General features: G+C 40.3%; 1 protein-coding gene across 4 annotated transcripts in view; it reads left to right on the top strand.

Moving 5' to 3' along the window:
* The window catches only part of LOC136436394 (short transient receptor potential channel 7-like), a 55,838-nt gene that overhangs the window by 30,609 nt on the left and 5,829 nt on the right, over positions 1-19,400 (top strand). For all 4 annotated transcript variants that reach the window (XM_066430350.1, XM_066430351.1, XM_066430352.1 and 1 more), the window contains 6 exons: positions 2,602-2,790; positions 4,950-5,114; positions 13,844-14,057; positions 15,255-15,479; positions 18,276-18,540; positions 19,172-19,243. In XM_066430350.1, the coding sequence (XP_066286447.1) occupies positions 2,602-2,790; positions 4,950-5,114; positions 13,844-14,057; positions 15,255-15,479; positions 18,276-18,540; positions 19,172-19,243 (1,130 nt within the window). The remainder of the gene's footprint in view (positions 1-2,601; positions 2,791-4,949; positions 5,115-13,843; positions 14,058-15,254; positions 15,480-18,275; positions 18,541-19,171; positions 19,244-19,400) is intronic.

Genomic DNA, 19,400 nt, shown 5'->3' with positions numbered 1-19,400 from the left:
GCGGGGTTAGAAGCCTTCAGTGCCGAGGAATCCCAGCGGGCAACCCCTACAGAGACTGGTGACATGGTATGGACATGCTTTAACTTTTCTTCGACAGATGTGAAAATCGCCAAGTGCAACTAAGGACACAACTGAAGGGATGCTTAAGTCTTGCGTTACGAGCATTTGCACAGCTGAAGAAACATAGATGGTATCAATGGCAGAGAGTGCCAGAGACACATGGATTTTGCAGTATGGTTTGACGGGCGCTGTACCACACATCTGATAAATAGCTGGCAAACGTTTGAATAATGACTCTATTGCAAATTTATGCTAATTGCAAACAAAGCAAATTTCGAACAGTGGTATACGATAAGAATAAAAGGCAAACATGATATAAAGATGAAATAACGGCTATCCTAAATCTATTTCTATATTTTGAAGGGTTTGACTTCCTTCCTGCACGCAATGAGAGATGAGTTGACTAACGTTCTGGTGAATAAACGGGTTGGGTGACTTGAATAAGAGGAAATGTTTTCGATTGTTGAGAAGTGAAAGGGTTGAGGATGTTTTTGAAGATTTCTATGAATAAAAGCTTCTTTTAGAATAGTGTTGCGTCGATGAAATGTACTGTTATAAGTTTCTGCCATTTACTTTACAAAATAATAAAATCTGACCCATAGCTGTTTATGGCTAGGGTCATCCTTTTCGTATGCTTATGTAGAACCTATTTGAGGTATCCGCTTTCCGTGATCTGCGTCCTGATCGTCTGCTCCTACCTTCAGGACGTTATTACAATTTTCCAGAGGATCGTGTTTGAGCCCGCACTTTTCAAGATTACATTTCCCGCGTGCATACTCTGTGCGCACCCATTCATCAAGATCATGATACCAACCATGCTTGGATGTAGAATAACAGATATCATTTTGGGCAGAGCCTAATTTTTCACGCGGTTGCTTGCTGCTAGAACAAAAAATTATCTCTTTTCCCGATCCACTTTAAATCTCATTCATATGCTGATAAGCGGTATGTAACAAGTTCACGTTTTGCAAGTTATATAACCATAAAGGTCATATTGTAACAAGACGCCTTTATAAAAGTCATTGAATGCTCCGCGACGTCGACTTATTTCTCATATATCTGTAACTTGAGCACCTCCCAGTGCTGGTTGTCAATGCATCACTGACAATGGCGTGAAGGCGGTCAGTGGCCTCTAACAGGAGATTGTTTTGTCTGGGTTAGTGTGTTTGCTGTGTTCGCACCCATAACTCAAGATCCTTTTGATGGATTTGTGTGAAATCTGGCATTTTGTTAGTTATTGAGGTTCCGTTGACACATGGCGATTTGGGGGCACCTTAGAAGTAATTTCAGGCAACGCAGAATTATAGAACACCACATCTTGAAAGTAGACGGGTACGGTCCATTAAAACATCTGTTGATCGCCTATTGGTAGCCTGATCTCGCTGCCTGGAGCTAATGAGCTACTACTACTCTCCAATTTAAACAGAGGTTTGGCCCCTGCCTTAGTTACTGCCTGGTGTTATAATAAACCACTATCTGGACATAAATGGAAACAGGTTTTAAAGAAATTGCTATTAATGCCAAAGGGGGTATCAACACCTTAGCCAAACACCATAGATACGTAGGTTTGTGTCCTACGAACTGTCCTTTTCTCTTTGGTAGAGCACGTGAAATGTTCAACGTTGCCCTTTGTCTACTAGGAGAATCTAAATCTATAACATTTTGTTGCACATGGATATTTCGGGCATGTGAGCTAAACACAATTTGAATATCACGCAAGCCTTCAACTTGTACTTTCACTTTTCCTCACTGTCACCGAGATAACTTTCAGTGCAGAGGCCTTAAGTATAGCCAACAAGATCTGTCACAACAAGTTGCTTGACGGGCTAGTGAAAATGGCACCACAACTCATTTAGTGTTTATAAATTCAATTTCCCTTCGACTCTGAAGTCAATGAAATCATTCCACTTCAGAAGAATCTGTCATTACAGCTTGTACCAACGCTAACTGAAAATGGCACAACGTTTGTGAAGATGCTTGGACTTAGATGACTTCAATTATCTCTTTAAAAAAAGTGTTAAGTCACTCATATTGTAATGATATTCACCTGGTGAATAGTTTCATCAGGTTGTCACAGAAATGGAATACTAGTAGTTACAGCCTTTTATGGATTACCTGCCAACGTCTTGGTAGTTCTTCTGCAACCGCCCTCAAGGCAACTCTGACTGGTTGTATTTTCCGTCCACACTATCAATTCCAAACGGAGTGAATTATGAAGGGCTAGAAATGTTCTTGCCATTTCTATATTTTTTGCAGGGTAAATACTGAGGTCCCAAACGTTACTAACTTTGTATCCCCCCTCGCACACACTATCATTTCCAAACGGCATGAATGGTCAAAAAATAGAAGTGCTCTTGCCATTTCTATAATCGTTTCGTTGTTATTTTTTTGCAGTGTGAAAACTGCGGTCCCAAACGTGGCTAAATTTGTATCCTCCCCCCCCCCACACACACACACTATCATTTCAAAACGGCATGTATGGTTAAAAACTAGAAGTGTTCTTGCCATTTCTATAATCGTTTCGTTGTTATTTTTTTGCAGTGTGAATACAAACAGTTGAACAAACAGTGCAAGGATTTCGTGGTGGGTATCTTGGACCTATGTCACAACACACAAGAGGTCCAGGCAATTCTCAATACAAGCCCGGACGACGAGGAGGAAAGAGAGACAACGTCAGCAAGACCTGGCCTCGAAAGGTTAAAAATTGCAATCAAGTACAAGGTCAAAAAGGTCAGTTTTGAAGTATGAAATATGCATATGATAAGGATTTAACTGTTTATGTTGTTTTTATCATCAGCAATATTGATATATATTTTCCATGTTTAACTTTTATTTCTATATTTGTTAGGTTTGTTTTGTTTGTTTTATGTATTACCTTATTATAGTTTTATCATTAATCTATTAACCATAAGTGTTTTATATTTTGTTATTCTATCATGCTTTGTTTCATTTTGAAGGTATTTGCAATACATAGAAATTATTTCATAATCAATTGTTCGTAATGTGATTATAAACGCTCGGGGCTGTTTGCCAATCTTTCAGCTTGCTCAAAAGAAATTAACACATGTTGGTCCGATCAATAAATTCAATTATACTTAAGGAAGAGATAACGTCTGTAGTGTGCAGTTAGGTAACTGCATCAGACAATGTTTGAGTCTTATTCACTGTTGTGCAAACCCCATTTGATAATAGATGCATATACTTTGTAGTTTGTATTTCATCTATATTGAAATCTATTTTTATATGTAGATGTAACGTAACATGGCCTATTTACGTGCGGGAGTAGTTTACGTCCAGATTGGGTCATGTCCACATGTCGCGGTGTATTATGCCAAAGCCTGTTATCATGAGAAACAAAGAACGTCATAAGTATGATCCTCAGCCATCTCTCTCTATTATACAAAACATTTAAAAGGGTTTACGTCCAGCGACATAACAGAATAAGCTCCTGAACCAGTAACAACAAGTTGCACGGAAGCGTTATGCATGACGCATTTCATATGTAATTCGACACCGCGTATTCCATCATGTTTTTCTAAGTAACACGATAGCTAGTATCTTTTAAAAGTAGCTGACGTTAAACCTTTCTTTGATATGCAGACTATCCATGGTGATTCGAGGTTTGAAACTCTTGCCAGTTTTAGGAAGGTTTGATACAACCTAGCGACCCCCGCTCAGATGATACATTTTTGAACGACATAACATCATGGCCATGCGTTTATCACGTGAACGCCACGTGCTGCCGATTTCGGGGAAATTCACAATACAAAAATTGTTTTCTTCCATCGCGTCGGGCAAGCGAACGGACAAACATAGTGACTTTACTGTCATTTGTCTGCAGACTACTTTTGACAGTTACTGCGGGGTTTTTTTCCGGTCGATGTTCTTTAAGCATAGCGCTAGAAGGGAAAATACTGAGGTGGACGATAAAGGGTAAGCCTAGCACAATTCTACACCATATATCCCAGTATAAATATATGCTCGTACGGCGTTAAACAGGCGGAGAAAAACTTACAGACCATGCATTTTCTTGTTAGAAGAGCTGATATTTCTACCCATGGGTTAAACATTTGGCTCTGTCCGTGCGGTTTTAGGATAAATAACGTTTCGAATAGATCGGACGTAAACTGGTCATGTTACGTTAGATGTAGTCGTAGAAGACGTTACAGAGTCACTGCATTTTTGTCTTGTCAACACCAAACGAGATCTAGCAACCTTATTCTCTACCCTTCTCGGTTTTCTCAGTTTTTCCTGATGTTTCACTGAGTGCCCTGCATTTATGTGATGTTATTCTCCCATCTTTTTTCGTTGTCTACCTCTCTTTCTTTAATTCTCCCTAGGCACAGGGAGGTTCCTTGCATGGTAGTTGATCTAGTGCCGATGACAGCGACACGTGGCCGTACTACTTCAATATCATTTTCTTGTTTGTGGTTAGGAGGTATTAGTACGGACCGATGTTATGCTCGACTCTATTCCATTCGAGATGCTGTGTGACAATAAGGCCACAACAAGTTATGGATGACATCCTCTGCAGACTCCAAATGTAATGCGAGAGGGCGAAAAAACAAGATTCCTAAATTTCCATAATAGACACCATAAAGGTTGCAACATTGAAGCGACAAAACACGGTGTCACCGCCAGCAAGTTGTTTATTTCTGTATTCAAGATGTGCACAAGAAGTACACAAAGTACAGAGGTAAAATCAAGGCTACCAGACGACATATTCCCATTTTGGCAAGTCTCTAGCTCTGAAGGGAACCAAATTCCTTTATCAAAATCAAAAAAAGGAAAATTGATAAGTGCGCTGATGTCATCAATAGTATTTACTCGCTATGGCCTAATGTACATTGATAGAGTATACATTTATTTGTTTCTTTATGTTGATGCAGTTCGTAGCTCACCCCAATTGCCAGCAGCAGCTGGTGAACATTTGGTACGAGGGTGTCGAAGGGCTTCGACAAAAGCCTACCAGCATCAAGTGCCTTCTAGTCCTCAGTGTTGCCGCCTTCCTCCCCTTCCTGGCGGTCGCCTATTGGATCGCACCGTGCTCAAGGGTAAGGGATGGTCAACTTTTGATGGCGTAGGTTGTGCCCCGTCCAATGCTGACAGTCTCCTATCTCTACGGATAGAAAACATGCAAGAACAAGGCTGTCAAAAGACACCTACCTTAGGTCTAGTCCATGGAAAACGCACATTGGCAGCGTAGCCTGACCTGTAAAGTGTCCATTTAGTGATTTTAGCCGATTACAGCATTGAAATAAACTTTCATGACCTTTGAACTCTAATTTCAAGAAGTTATCATATCCAAACTGAGCTTATTTTAGAGTGTACTGGAAACTCCAAACATGGCTAAAAGCCTGTTTTTCTAACAAAAAGCAATAGCCAAAGCACTTACCTGTAATTGACGGCCCAAAACCCTTCTTACAGTGACTTTTAACAAGGCTAGTTGCACCTTCGGCACATGCCTGTGATCGTGACCTTTGGCCTAAAATATGACGACGTTTTGTTGCGTACGGCCCGGTCACATTCGTCGTATCAGTGGAAACTGAGGACATTCTTGGAAAAGTCGGGCTGCACGTGTCATAGAAAATTTAGTTGTAAGGTTACTGAAAAGATTGCCGTAGATCCTTGTTGGTGGTCTGTTCTGCAACCGTCTGCTGCTTGAAAATCCCACGACTTCAAAATCTTACGATGACCTATGGTGAATGTGACTGCGCCGTAGGCAACAAAACGTCAGTGTTTACAGTCGTCATTTCACGGGGTACAAACTACGTCATCAAAACATGTTTCCTGATTTTGATGACGTTTGTTGTACTCATGCATTTGCAAATTTTCCCATAGCACCTACAGACGACATATTCAGGCCATTGGTTTATTTTTAGGTCGCAACTAAAAACAATATATACCACACAAACTCTAAAGTAAAGGAGGTAAATGCTTAAAGTACAAGATCAGAATAAGATTTAAAATGTCAAGAATAATTGAGGTTTTTAATTCCTAGACCGTATTTCCATCTTACATAAATAAGTTATTATATGCCAAAATGTTAAAACGCAGAAAGGATTTGCGTATCTTATAGATACTAAGTAGTAAAACGGGATTCCATGTCCCAATCACCATACACAACGATATAAACTAAATAGATGACAATCGACAACATTAATTCTTTATCCATGAGATAGTTTACGTGCAATTAAAATGTCTTAGTTGGTGACAACCTGACAAGAAGCAAAGCTTCTTCTTTATTAGTTGAAATGCCGTGAACAAGGTTCTTGATATTAATTAAAGGCCAATATAACTGTACATTCTTACGGTTTACATAACACAGATCCCCCCAGGACGACCATATATAGCTGCTTGTTATATCAATAGTACTTAAAAGTGTTGTTGATGTACACGATTGGAAGTAAAATCTTAGTTGGCTTTATTCAATACACTTTACATGATAACATGGGAGCAATTGAAAAGGCCTTTCATAGAAAATGCACCCAACTGTAGTGGATGATTTGGAGTGTTAGGTTTTCTCAGAAACCAAAGATGAACGCGAATCACTAGTAAGTTGAACATCATTGCAGTGATAATCGTACAATATCAGTATCCGTTCATGTGTATGATGCTGTTTAATGTGTGCAGTTTTCATTCAACGTTATTCGACCAGAGAAAAAACACCCGTAGACCAATTTACGCCTCACCGGCTGCCGAAACACAAAAGCCATCCGGCATATGAAACGTTGAGGTCGAACCAAATGGCGGAATATATTACATGTACGTGGCTGCTCAATGGGCTAATTCGCGTTACCTCTAGTGGCTACATGCTCGCGATCAAACGCAGAGGTGGGCGAGGGAAAGGCTATCGGTTTCATCTGGTTGCGATGGAATCACTCAGCCGGCAACCGATGAGTTGCCCCCGCCTGATATATCCTAGTACTGATGTTCACAAGGATTGGTCCCGTGGGCATACTAGTTGTCATAGAGATGTCGTGCTCCTAGATGAGATAGAATCGAGTTTGAGTATATTGCCTATAGGGGGGCCCCAACCGTTGACTTTGATTAGTCCCACGCGACATTGCCGATTATCGCACACGGGGGTCATGGATGGTAAGTGAATGGGTGTTGGCGCCACACTAGTTACTTCCCTGTGCATTGATGGTCCGAATTGACAAGCCCCAGACACAGATTATAGGCTTTTTGGGGGGCCAGAACGTTGTCAGTTTTGATGCACAGTACGAGAAAGACACTACTGACTGAGTGTTGGACGTGTTTTGCAAGAGAAAGAAGGCTAGTGGGCTGTGGAAATTGCTATTTGACCCAAAGCGAAATCACTCCCATATCAACTGCAATAAACGGGCGACGACTGCGGCTATTTCCTGTTTCTATATGGGAGAATTTAATGTCCTAAGGATATGAATTCCACCATTTTGGCTAGAAGAGCGGGTTTTGTGACCAGAAAAAAATGCGTACTTATTGAAATACTTACCTAAAAGAGCAGTCAGCGAATCATCTGCATCCATTGTTAGATTCGTGATGAATAAGAACAAGAATACGTTATAACGTTAGTGGTGGAGGTGGCAGTTTGCTTTCTCCTGAATTGTGACACATTAGATTGCAAATGCTTCTAGCTAGGACGCCCTTTAAACTATCAGCTATGTTTGATCCACTACCCACTGAGTCAATTAGTGTAAAGGGACGCTCGTGATAAACGCGGTTGATTCGTTTTTGACAAAGATTGGTGTCGTACAGTCAATAGTTGGTCCAATCTTTTGTGTTGGAAATCGTAGTTGAGAGATATCCTTCACGTCATGTTTCCTTGGTATTTTTTTATCAAGATATGTACCAAGATATTGGAAGTGTACATGGATGCATTGCTATCCCTTTGCCGACCCATAAGCTTTATCATCTACATGTGCGTCGAAGGAATTTTAGAGTGTGTGTGTGTTTGTGTCTGTGCTCGTTTCCCTTGTTAATTCCACATGCTAGCCACAGACTGACAGGAACTTTTTTTTTTTTTTTTTTTTTTTTTATTAAACAACAGAAGAATATACAGGACACAGAGGTGATGTACTCTAGCTGAAGCTAATATTAAACATCACCTCTGGAAAAAAAATACAAGTTACATAGACAAGTACAATAGCAATGAGAAACAGCAATTGGGTCGTCCAATACAAACAAGCTGACAAACAAACAAACAATGAATATATCAATATACCTGAACTAAGTTTTAAAACGTCTGCTTGTCAAAATATAGTGCTGAGTCAAGCCTAAAATGTTACAGTTGAAATCATACGAAACAAAGGATGAACCTCTTAATAATAAATAAATGAAGGCTTGATCAGACAAAGTATCAATATCAAGAATAGGGGCTAAAAGGTTCCGTAGGTTGCCCAGAAGGTTGAGTCTTTGTTGATTGTATATAGGGCAGTACAAAAGATAATGAGCAACGCTTTCGCTTCGACATCCGCAAGTGCAGGCTGGACTTGTTGCTAAGTTGCGTGTAAATAAACTTAGGTTAAGACTGCACGTGCCGGTGCGAAGGCGTGTGAGGAGGGCGCAAGTGTACCGGGGGCCATGACTAAAATGTGAATAGAAAGAGGGACGTACTAATTTCACTAGATGTTTTTTAAACAACGAAAGATTTAAGGATCGAACAGCTATACCAAGACCGTTCCAATGATGCGTTGCATAAGGAATAAAAGACTTTTGATATCGAGTTGTAGAGCAGAGCGGTATCCTTAGATTAAGTTTGTTGCGAAGATTATAAGAAGTAGAAATGGAGACTTCAGGAGGGATCAAATCCTTAAGATACTGGCGAGTATGGCCATGGACAATTTTGTAAAACATGATCAGAGAGTGAACGTGACGACGATCCGAAAGTTTTTCCCAACCTAATTCAGAAAGTAGCGAAGAATACGAAGACCCTCTTACAGCCCCTGAGACTGCAAGCGCGCATTCGTATTGGACACGTTCTAATCGCTGGGAATCATATAAAGTACATCCATGCCAAATAATGTCAGCATATTCAAGGAGAGGACGAATAAAGGATTTATAAATAACATCAAGTACTGTTCGTGATAATCTGAATTTCAATTTGTTAAGAGTGGACACTCGTTTGGACGCCTTGCCAATCATATGAGAAATTTGTGTTTCCCATGACAAGGTGGACGTAAGAAAAGTCCCTATATGCTTGTGGGTTTTGACTGATTTAATAACACAGTTATCAAGAAGAAGAGGGGGGTGGTCGGGAGGATTTGATTTCTTAGAAAAACACATTTCTTCAGTCTTTAAAGGGTTTAGGTTCATAAGCCATGTTGAAGACCAAAATGATATCTTCCTAAGATCAGTACTTGCACTGGGCATTGGCAGAAAGTTTAGGTCTAAGGTCCGAGAAGATGTCAATGGTTTTCCCATATCCTGCCTTCTATTTCCTGCTAATGTCTGTTACCGTAACTATGGTAGCCAGTGAGAAAATGTTGTCTAAAAGATTGTAATCATTTCCAACAATCAGCGAGAAACTAACCATAAAACACAAAATCTCAGAATATTGCACGGAGGTAAAAGATGTTTAACTCTTGTTTCCTTTTGTAGCTGACAAGTAGCAACCGTTGGCCACGCTATGCCGCACATATAGTATCGACTTACCGGACAAATATAACAAAATTGACCCATTGGACTTAAGCAAAAGTCAGCCATTTAGTGCATTACTCCCAACAGAAAAGCTTTGTTAACGCAAATCCCATTAACTCGGTCCGTCTGCGACACTCTTGTCATTGATTAGCTCTACTTGACGTTCCTGGTAAAATCTGCTGAATTAGCTAAAGTGGATTGCCCACAGGGGGTTATTTGGCGAGACCCCAATTTTCAACTAAAAGAAGCCAAACAGTGAGAGTAGTCGAAGGTGATTACTGTAATTTAGGATACATGTGTGTCCCTGTAAATGACGTGTATGGCACCTCACCAACATCTAATTCCAAGTAGTGGAAACCTTAAGTAGTCAGGAATGACAATGCGAGGTAAACATTCTTCAACTGAACTTGAACAAGAGTTCAGAGACCTCAAATCTCCAAGGAAAATATACAGTTATGCAAATAAGGCCTACATTTGCATAATTTGTATTCAACCATGTTCACTGTCACATAACTTCCAAATTCCACAAGTATGAAATTCCAGTTATCTACCAATATGGAACTATGGTATTTTCTCATTAATTATGTAAATTAGGTCCTCATTTGCACAACTTTTATCTATCAATGTCCCTTTATTTCTCAGTTACATATGTTGCATTTCTGAACTGTCGTACCATTGAATGGAGTGGGTGTATAACATTTTACCATTAATTATACAAATTAGATTCTGATTTGCATGATTACCATTTCATTTTATCAACTAACACTTAAGCTATCCACATAATAGAAACAAATATACAAGTTTGGTTGTATATCCCTCAGTGGTTTGACCATTAGCTCTTTGACCCAATTCCAAACTGACAGTTGACACCTGTCACAGCATGCCTATAATGGAAATATAGATAATCCTCATTACTTATGGAAATTCAGCCCGATTTGCATAATTTTCAATTCATCATTGTGTACATATATGTCTAAGCTACCTGCATAGTAAATACCATTAAAATCTGTTGCTCCTTTCTTCAGTTATTCTCCTTAGAAGATTTTGACAAATACGCCATTACAGTTCCAGTGACACATACCAGGAGGCCCAAAATCGTTTCTCCTCCCAACACCTACCCACATACCAAATATCATCACAATCCATCTAGACGTTCTTCAGTTATATGCTGACTTAAAGCATCCGGACGCACAAACATACACACACGCAAATACACACGCAAGCACACGCAAAACAATATCTCCATGAAAAAAATTACCCCCAAAGTACAATGTATAAAACCCCGGCCGGGTCACACAAAAGGCTTTGAAAATGGTACACAAGACATTGTTTTCTCTGCATATGTAGCACTCCACACTAACGGCAAAGAGTTTGGGAGTTGAACTTCAGCCAGTGAACTTGATCCCTGCTTTCACAGCAGTGTGGCCAAAGGGCAATAGACATGGAAATGGACTGCTTTATATACACAACATGGTTTAGGATGGATTTAAACTAACTTAACGTCATTTTGAACATCAGTAGATAAGAGGCAAATTGAAAAATACTAGAGCCATGTCTTTTGCTGTTTGGGCCGTTTTAACCTGACAATCATTTGGTCAGGAACAACCGTTAAATTTAACGGAAAGAAGTGGATATCTGACTCTAAACAAGGAGGTTAAACATCCTTGCTCTAAATAGAGCAGAGAGAGCTCTGACGTTGAACTATTTGTCTATGGTTTTCCTATGAGCGACCTCCCAGTGTGCACCTATTGATGTTTACAAGGTCAAGGGCGTCGCGTACAAGAAAATGACGACTGTCACAATTATTTGACATTTGCATGACATCGAAAGAGGGCTTTATAGAATGTAGTCATGTCTCAAAATGCGGGCAAGGTAAGGCCCACCATTTGCTGATCTAGCCTCTCGATGCGTCGACGATGAATTGTAGACATCCAAGTAATAAGATACTAAGGTAACTCTTATACTCAAGCAACTGGATTGATTTTGGAAACGGTCACATGCTTTAGGTAGCTTTCACTGCCATTCGTCGGTGACTGAGCAAAATATGTAGTCCACAAGATGTTAAACCAAACTATGAATTGATATGTAAATGAGGTGAATTCAAATTTTAGATTGTCCCATAGGAAACAAAAAAAGACAAAGTCAAGACAATGTTGATGCTAATGAGTCAAACAGCTCCTGCTGTTTGAGAGCAGGATCTAATGTTTGCTCGCGGGGGGTCGTCGGACAGTGACCCAGGTGCCAGAAAGTTCGACACGTAGGCCTCCTTTCCTGTTGGCCCTCTCAATAATCTAGTATGATGACAAAGCTTATCGCAAATACATGCCGAGGCCTAAATACAAGTGCACAATGATATTAAGGGCTACTTCCAATATGATGCTAAATTTTAAAATGTATATGACTATAGTTTATAACACGGGTGATTTAACAGTCATGTTGCTGGCTCTCTCCTAAAAACACATCCACAAAGTTCTTGAAACGGCACCTGCGCACTCATTACCTTTTCCACAGAGGAGCCACATCAACAGGAAGTAAGACCGGAGTGATAATGAGGTACCTACTAGTAGCTAATGTGGGTCTCGTCTACTTACACTAATCACCGACGTGTGCAGCTTAAAAGTAGATGGTTTCAGCCATAATTGGGCTTCACAAGGCTCTCTTGGGTTTTGTTAGAAAGAGGAAGGTGATCACCGCGGTTTTTCAAGACCCTGAACCAAAATGTGTTCGTCATGTTAATTTAGATACACAGGTGGTGTTGAATGGCCGGCTGGCTAGGCTAGTGGACACGAGATTGAGAGGTCACGGGTTCGATTCCTAGACGTTGTGTCCCTGGGAAAGTCACTTTACGCGACTTTGCTCACTCCACCCAGGTGTGAAGATGGGTACCTGACTTCGGTTTGGAAGGTTAAAGGTAGTGGAAGGAGAGGGTTGGCCTCTAGCTCTGCCTTTCAATATGCAATACCATGCCATACACACAGTGGATAACAGCCCACTGTCCGGCTTTAAAAAGGCCATCCTTACCTTTATCTAACTTAACAGTGTGCTTAGCTTAAAAGCTTTAAAGTCTGCTGATAACATGAGAAAAGGCGAGGGATAATTAACACTAACCTCAAGCGACCTAGATAGATAAGGAGAAGATATAGCCAGAAAGGTAATGTAAATGATGAATATTGTACGTAACGCGTGGGAACCAGTGCTCAAAGAGATAAGATAACTAATGGGAAGACTTATCACTGAAAACAAGCAGTGCCGAGGGGAAAATGTTTGCAATTACAACAAATGCCAAGGAGACAATGCTTTAATCCCAGTCAAATATACAGATAAAGGAGTACTCAAATGAGCAAATAAAAGTTGACTTGTAAACTTTCGTTATCTAGATATTTTCGTCCAGACCTCTAGTCACCAGTGCACCAATAAAACCTGTCTGTTTGCAGGAAGATATGGGTTCACAGCAGGGTTCACAGTGATCTCAAATGTGTTAAAATTGCCATTATCAGATATTCCCAGCCCCAAAGTCAATACGCCATTCAAACACTTCGTGCCACAGAATTTGGGACAAGGCAGTTAGATTATAATTAAGCAAAGGCAAGTAACTATGAAATCTTCTCTAAACTGAGTATATAGTCCTTAGGCCACACTTTTGTGCAAGTCACTACATCAGGGGGGCTAGTCCACAGTTAGCAATGTGTGTTTAACTTCCATACTCTTTCCCAAATGCTGAGTGTTGAGCAGAGAAGGCAGTATGTACCATTTTTTAAGTCTTTGATATGACCCGGCCGGGATCGAACTCACGACCTACTGTGTGCAAGGTGAACACTCTACCAACTAGGCCATTGCACCGGCAAATATCTGACTTACCAAATTCACGGCCAGTCCTTTGTCTTACTGAGGACCAAACTGCTCAAAACAGATGACTTTAATTGACCCGGGGCGGGGGCCGCTACCAGCTACGAATCACTTTTGACCCTTTGCTCATGTCACTCTTTCAGAAGGTCACATGTTCTAAGCAGTCGGGTCTTCGGTTGCCCAGAAGAAAACCAGTATCTAGTCTTTGTGTTGAAACATAGTTTTTAACCTTTTCACTAATACTGAAGTATAATCTTCCTCTTCCATTGGACTGTCTCCGATTTCTAATGAACATGCTGATGCCATCTCTCTCCAGGCCGGTAGAGTACTCCGGAGTCCGTTCATGAAGTTTCTGGCGCATGCGTCCTCTTTTGCAATCTTCCTCGTCCTGTTGGTACTGAACTCTGCCGAACGCTTCGAGGGATTCTCCACCGGAAACGTCAACACGACACATCCACCATCTATAGCAGGAAGAGACCGCGTTGGACGATGGGAGCCGATAGAGCTGCTAGTTATTCTCTGGGTATTGGGTACGTCATGGCACAGATTTTTTACTGTACTTGCCTATGTGTGTTTGTGCCGCTGTCTCTTTCTTATTGATTTCTGCCTATCTGTGTCCCTGTCTGTCTTACTTTCTCTCTCCTCTCCTGTATCTCTCAGTCTGCCTCTTTCTCTCTCTCTTTCTCTCTTTCTCTCTCCACCCGTCTTCCTCTTTGTTTCTGTCAGTCTCTGTCTTTCTCTCTCTCTCAATCTGTCTCACTAGCTATGTAACGTTATCCCTCTCTATATCTCCGTGTGGTTGTGTGTGTGTGTTCGTGTGTGTGGTGTGTGTGGTGTGTGTGTGTGTGTTGGTGTGTGTGTGTGTTTTGTGTGTTTGTGTGCGAACGATTCCCAAAATAATAGTGAACAATACACCGTCCCCATGCTTTCTGAGTTTGTCTGTGGGACAGGAATGGTTGCAAAGCAGCCTAGGCAAGGAAGTAAGGTCTGCTATCTCTGGTTGCATTGATGTAACACTATCTTAAATCTTTGGTATCTTACAATGCTTCAAAAGATATACTGTATGTCTGTGTATGGTTGATAAACAACACAATACAATCTTCCTGTGGTAATTGGGCATGTAATTCAACGTTGACAGCATAATTACTATATCATTAATTTTTCAAACACTTTAGGGTGAACTGCACATGCCATATAATTGAGTTCATCATGTCAATCTGTTTCATTATGTACATTTAATATGTTAGCTGCTTGTTGTAGCATTGATACCATATTATGTTATTATCTCTAAATCATAGGTTTTATGTATGCCTGCATTGCATATACTGTCTGAGGTCCATTACAAAATACACGAAGCATGGAAAGTTTGTAACCACTTTGTCAAAAGTACATCGAAAGTGCTGCCTAAGTTTGACGGTATAGGGCGTTTTCACATGACGCCATCGGCACAATCGTAGACATAATTGGTGTCTTACATTTATCTGCAGAAGCCGAAGGTTTAGCTAGCGCGATTTACTAACTCATATTTTATAGCAAGTGGATAGCAGCGTTATGATGAGCATCGTTCGTTGATACGAAATCCTATTGGTTGATACGAAATTCACGTGGAGATCACATGAGGACCATGTGAAGATCACGTGCGTGACCGAATACACCCTTCAGAACACAATGTCACGTTTCTGTGAATCTAAAACAGGTGTCGTAAGATGTGTCACTGTTTTGTGCAGGGATGATATGGGCCGAAGTCAAAGAGCTGTGGGGAAGCGGCCTTAAAGACTACACGTCCCAGATGTGGAACCTGCTAGACTTCTCCATGCTGTCCACCTTCCTGGCGTCCTTTGCTACCAGGTTCGTCGCCTGGTACAAGGTGTACGAGGCTACCACCTACATGAACGCCCATCCCGGAAATTACTCCGGAACGCAGTGGGAATACTACACCAAGGAGAGATCAGGTATAGTAAGATTTTGGTACTCTATTTTCATGTGTGACCACTAAGATATTCACTTAGAGGCAAGTGGATAACATTATGATAATGGCAGTCGTTCATTGCTACGATATACTACTTACTATTGGTTGATACAAAACTCACGAGGAGATCACGTGAAGATCACATGAAGATCACGTGTGGATCACTGTATACACTCTCCCCACAGTTACCTTGAAAAGTGATACTATAACGAAGAAAGATCAGGTGCAGTAAGAATGTGGTATTCTGTTTATGGATGCCCGCCCACAGACATTTTCCTGGGGGATGTATTGTAAAGGGAAAAAAAGTGAATCAACCCAAATCGTTTGACCCAAAATGGGCCCATTATGTTCTCGCTTCACTGGCTTAAGTGGTCAGTCCTGCCATTTGAATATAACATAAGGTATACTTTTATGCCACTACCATTTCCCTTGTAGTACTGTCAGACTCACTCTAAACGTGATTGTGTCTGACCTCGCTGTCGCATTTGCGGATTATTCTTTTGAGCTTGGCAGATGGCTTTAGACACGTTTGATCTACGGAACCACTTAAGGAGATTAATTCTGGATTTCCTTGACTATCAGACGGTGTTTGTTAACAAGGACACGTGCAATATGACACCTTCATATGTTATTAATGAGCGTTTAAACTTACGCACGATGGGGTCACAGCTGGCGTTGCGAAATGGTAGAAACTTTAATTTTGCTAATCATGCAGAAAATAAAGGGCCCAGTCATTTCTACGACTGTAAATAAGGTATGCATGCATATGTTCTTAAAAAATGAATGTCAGACGAATAGGTGCAATAAGCCAATAATATAGCACATTATCCACTGGGAAGACATCATTCTTGGTTATAAACTTCACAAAATTGAAACATTTAATTATATTAACGTATCGATATCGGGAAGTTTACAATTTGCAAGTATAAGTATGGTACATACAATGAAAATATTGTTATATTGTTTGATATTGTTTGAAAATGAATGCATCTTTAGAAGTTTAAAATAATTACTGCTTGTCATTCGTAATGTATGTATCATTTAAATGTAAATCCCCCTTTGTAAATAAAGGTTGGTAAAACAAATACAGCACATCTCACTTTTAAAGCTTTTATCACAAGCTAGAAAATGGCCTAGAATTTTTGACCATATCTATCGTCAGCAGGAATTTGAGCCACCTTTCTGACCCGCATCAATCTGCGGAAAGTGTGACGTCAATAGTGTGTCAAAGGTTACCAGAAGTCGGTACCTGCCACAGCGTGCTGTATCATATTTGACGTCTTTAAGCAAGACACAGTGTGCAGCATTGTAACATCGTGTTCCACTGAACGACAGAAATTCGTCTTGCGTAAAATACATCAACTCCGCGTACCAATTTCCATATTAAATTAAGGTTAATGCAGATGAACGAGATACATGTTAAACCTACATAGACATTCAGGTATGACAGTTAAGTAGCTAAGGTCGCTTAAAGGTTTGTACTCATTTGGTAAGTTAATGGGGAAGGTGGCAAGCAATCATTGTTGCTTATGGCAGATGGGAATAGAAAATTAGTTATTGCTTTTTTTTTCATTTATATTTTGTCCTTTAATTGGCCAGGAGTTTAAAGAGAAGTATTTATGCATCTACAGGGGGGCTGTTATTGCATTGCTTTCATAGCATCGTGAAGGTATGACGTATATAACGTGTTTATTTGTCACAATACGGTACAGGGAGGCATAGAAGCCCTGATTTGATCTGATGAGTCTACACGTTAAAATTGCTTTCATTTAGGGAGGTCATTAGTAACCGCAAAATCTTGAATTGAAAAGTTACTGGACTAGGTACTAAGATTACCTTGCCACAAAGATTTTTTATCGTACTGGTCAAAACATCGCTTATAGCATACTGGGCATAAACTCAAGTTATCAAACATAATAGAAACAAGAGTCCGTAGAACACAAACCTCCGTGCATCATCTCGTGCAGACGACATGTCAAACTACATATGAATGCAGCAAAGGGATCATGAGTTATAGCTGCGAACGTACAGACATGACCAACCATGACACTCCTATTGTTGGTCACTGACCTTCTTTACGAAGTAATAAGTAGACCATTCACGTTACAGTGCTGATAAGCTGCTCGGTGTAATGTATATATAGGCACCAGTCGTCGCGTACTTGCAAAGCTGGTGTGCTACGCCAGAGGGTGGTTTGCCGATCCAGATTCTAATTCTTTTTGATGAAATTAATGGCAAATCGATAGATATGTATCAAAACGCTACATCATGATCATCGAAAGGTCGAGTGGCGACAAGATTTATGAATCCAGTGCCCCACTGTCTATCGCTGCTTTTGTGAGATAAGCGCTGATATTAGCGCACATTCGCTACTGCAGGAAGATATGCCGGAAGGTATACCAATGGATGAATGCTATCTTATATTGCAATATAAAGAAGAAGAAGAAAAGATCTGGATAATGTGATAACTTGGGGTGATACTCTTCTCATTATCATGAGGAACGTACGACCTGATCAATATCGCTGTGCGCGCAATTCCTTCCAGAAGGTATCTCAACACAAAAGGTATGTCACCAGTAACATGTGGATCACTTACGCCATCACGCTCAGAATGAGAGTATTGCATCACAATGGTGGTGAGTTAGTGCCAACTATGCTCTTTTCTCAAGCAACTGGATGAAATTTTTAAATCTTATCCAGTTGCTTGGGTAATCATTTTCGGCGTATCTTATTAACTGGACGTCTAACCTTCATCAACGTATGCTCTTTTCTTTTTCAGACCGGAAGTATTGGGTAGCCTCTGACCCGGAACTGGTAGCCGAGGGCCTGTTTGCAGTAGGGATAGTGCTCAGCTTCTCCCGTATTGCGTACATTCTTCCCGCCAATGAGAGCATCGGTCCTCTGCAGATATCACTGGGGAAAACCATTCTGGACATCCTGAAGTTCATGGTCATCTTCTTCTTGGTCTTCACTGCGTTTATGCTGGCCATGTTCCAGTTATACTCGTATTACAGAGGGGCGAAGGACCATGCTGCGTTCGTTACGTGAGTCTGCAAGCAACTAGTTTGAGTTTGTTATTAGGATCCACAATTAGCTTAACAGCTTATCTTCCTGTGGTCCATTCAAAAACATGACTGGACAAAACTACATGATACACAGGAACACAACATATACAGAATATACATGTATACACATGATAAAAGAAAGATAAGGGTACTTGAGGTCTATATACAATGTTGACAATATCTAATTACTTAGTGATGCCAGTTTGGCTGGCATATTCGACATGTTTGATTTCAACATGCATGGATCTGCATTCCCATTTTGTATGCATACTAAAAATCATCGTTGATTATCAGAAATACAGGAAGTTGTATTCTTTATGGTAAAATAAAGTGTCTGAAATGTATTTACGAAAATAATGCATAGTGAAAATCATTGTCTACCAGAAATGCATGCAGAAAGTTGTATTCTTAATGAAAAAATTATGTGTCGTAGACAGATGTTTTACGAAAGTGAAACTGAACATCATTGCCTATCGCCATATACATGCTAATTAGAGTTGTATTCTTTGTGAATTCTTCGTGAAAGTAAAACACTTGCTGTATCGTAAATAGATGTATACTCAAGATACTTTACATGTAAACATTACATGTAACTGTGTTTCTTTCTCAGGTTGGAGGAAACGTTCAAAGCTCTGTTCTGGTCAATGTTCGGGCTATCTGAGGTGAAAGGTGTCCATCTAAGGTACGATCAAAGTACATGCAAATGTCGTAACTGTTCCTGATTGCCCTGTATAGCGGATCATATTGCTTCGGTAGAAGATGCAAAAGACACTCGTATCTGAGATAATTGTTCACCGTACCTTTTATAAGACCATAGTCTAACATGAACTCAAATAAAA

The sequence above is a fragment of the Branchiostoma lanceolatum genome, chromosome 6 (genome assembly GCF_035083965.1).
Source record: "Branchiostoma lanceolatum isolate klBraLanc5 chromosome 6, klBraLanc5.hap2, whole genome shotgun sequence".
Classification (NCBI taxonomy): Eukaryota; Metazoa; Chordata; class Leptocardii; order Amphioxiformes; family Branchiostomatidae; genus Branchiostoma; species Branchiostoma lanceolatum.
Note: the sequence above shows the minus strand (reverse complement) of the source record. Positions and strands in the feature narration are given on the sequence as shown.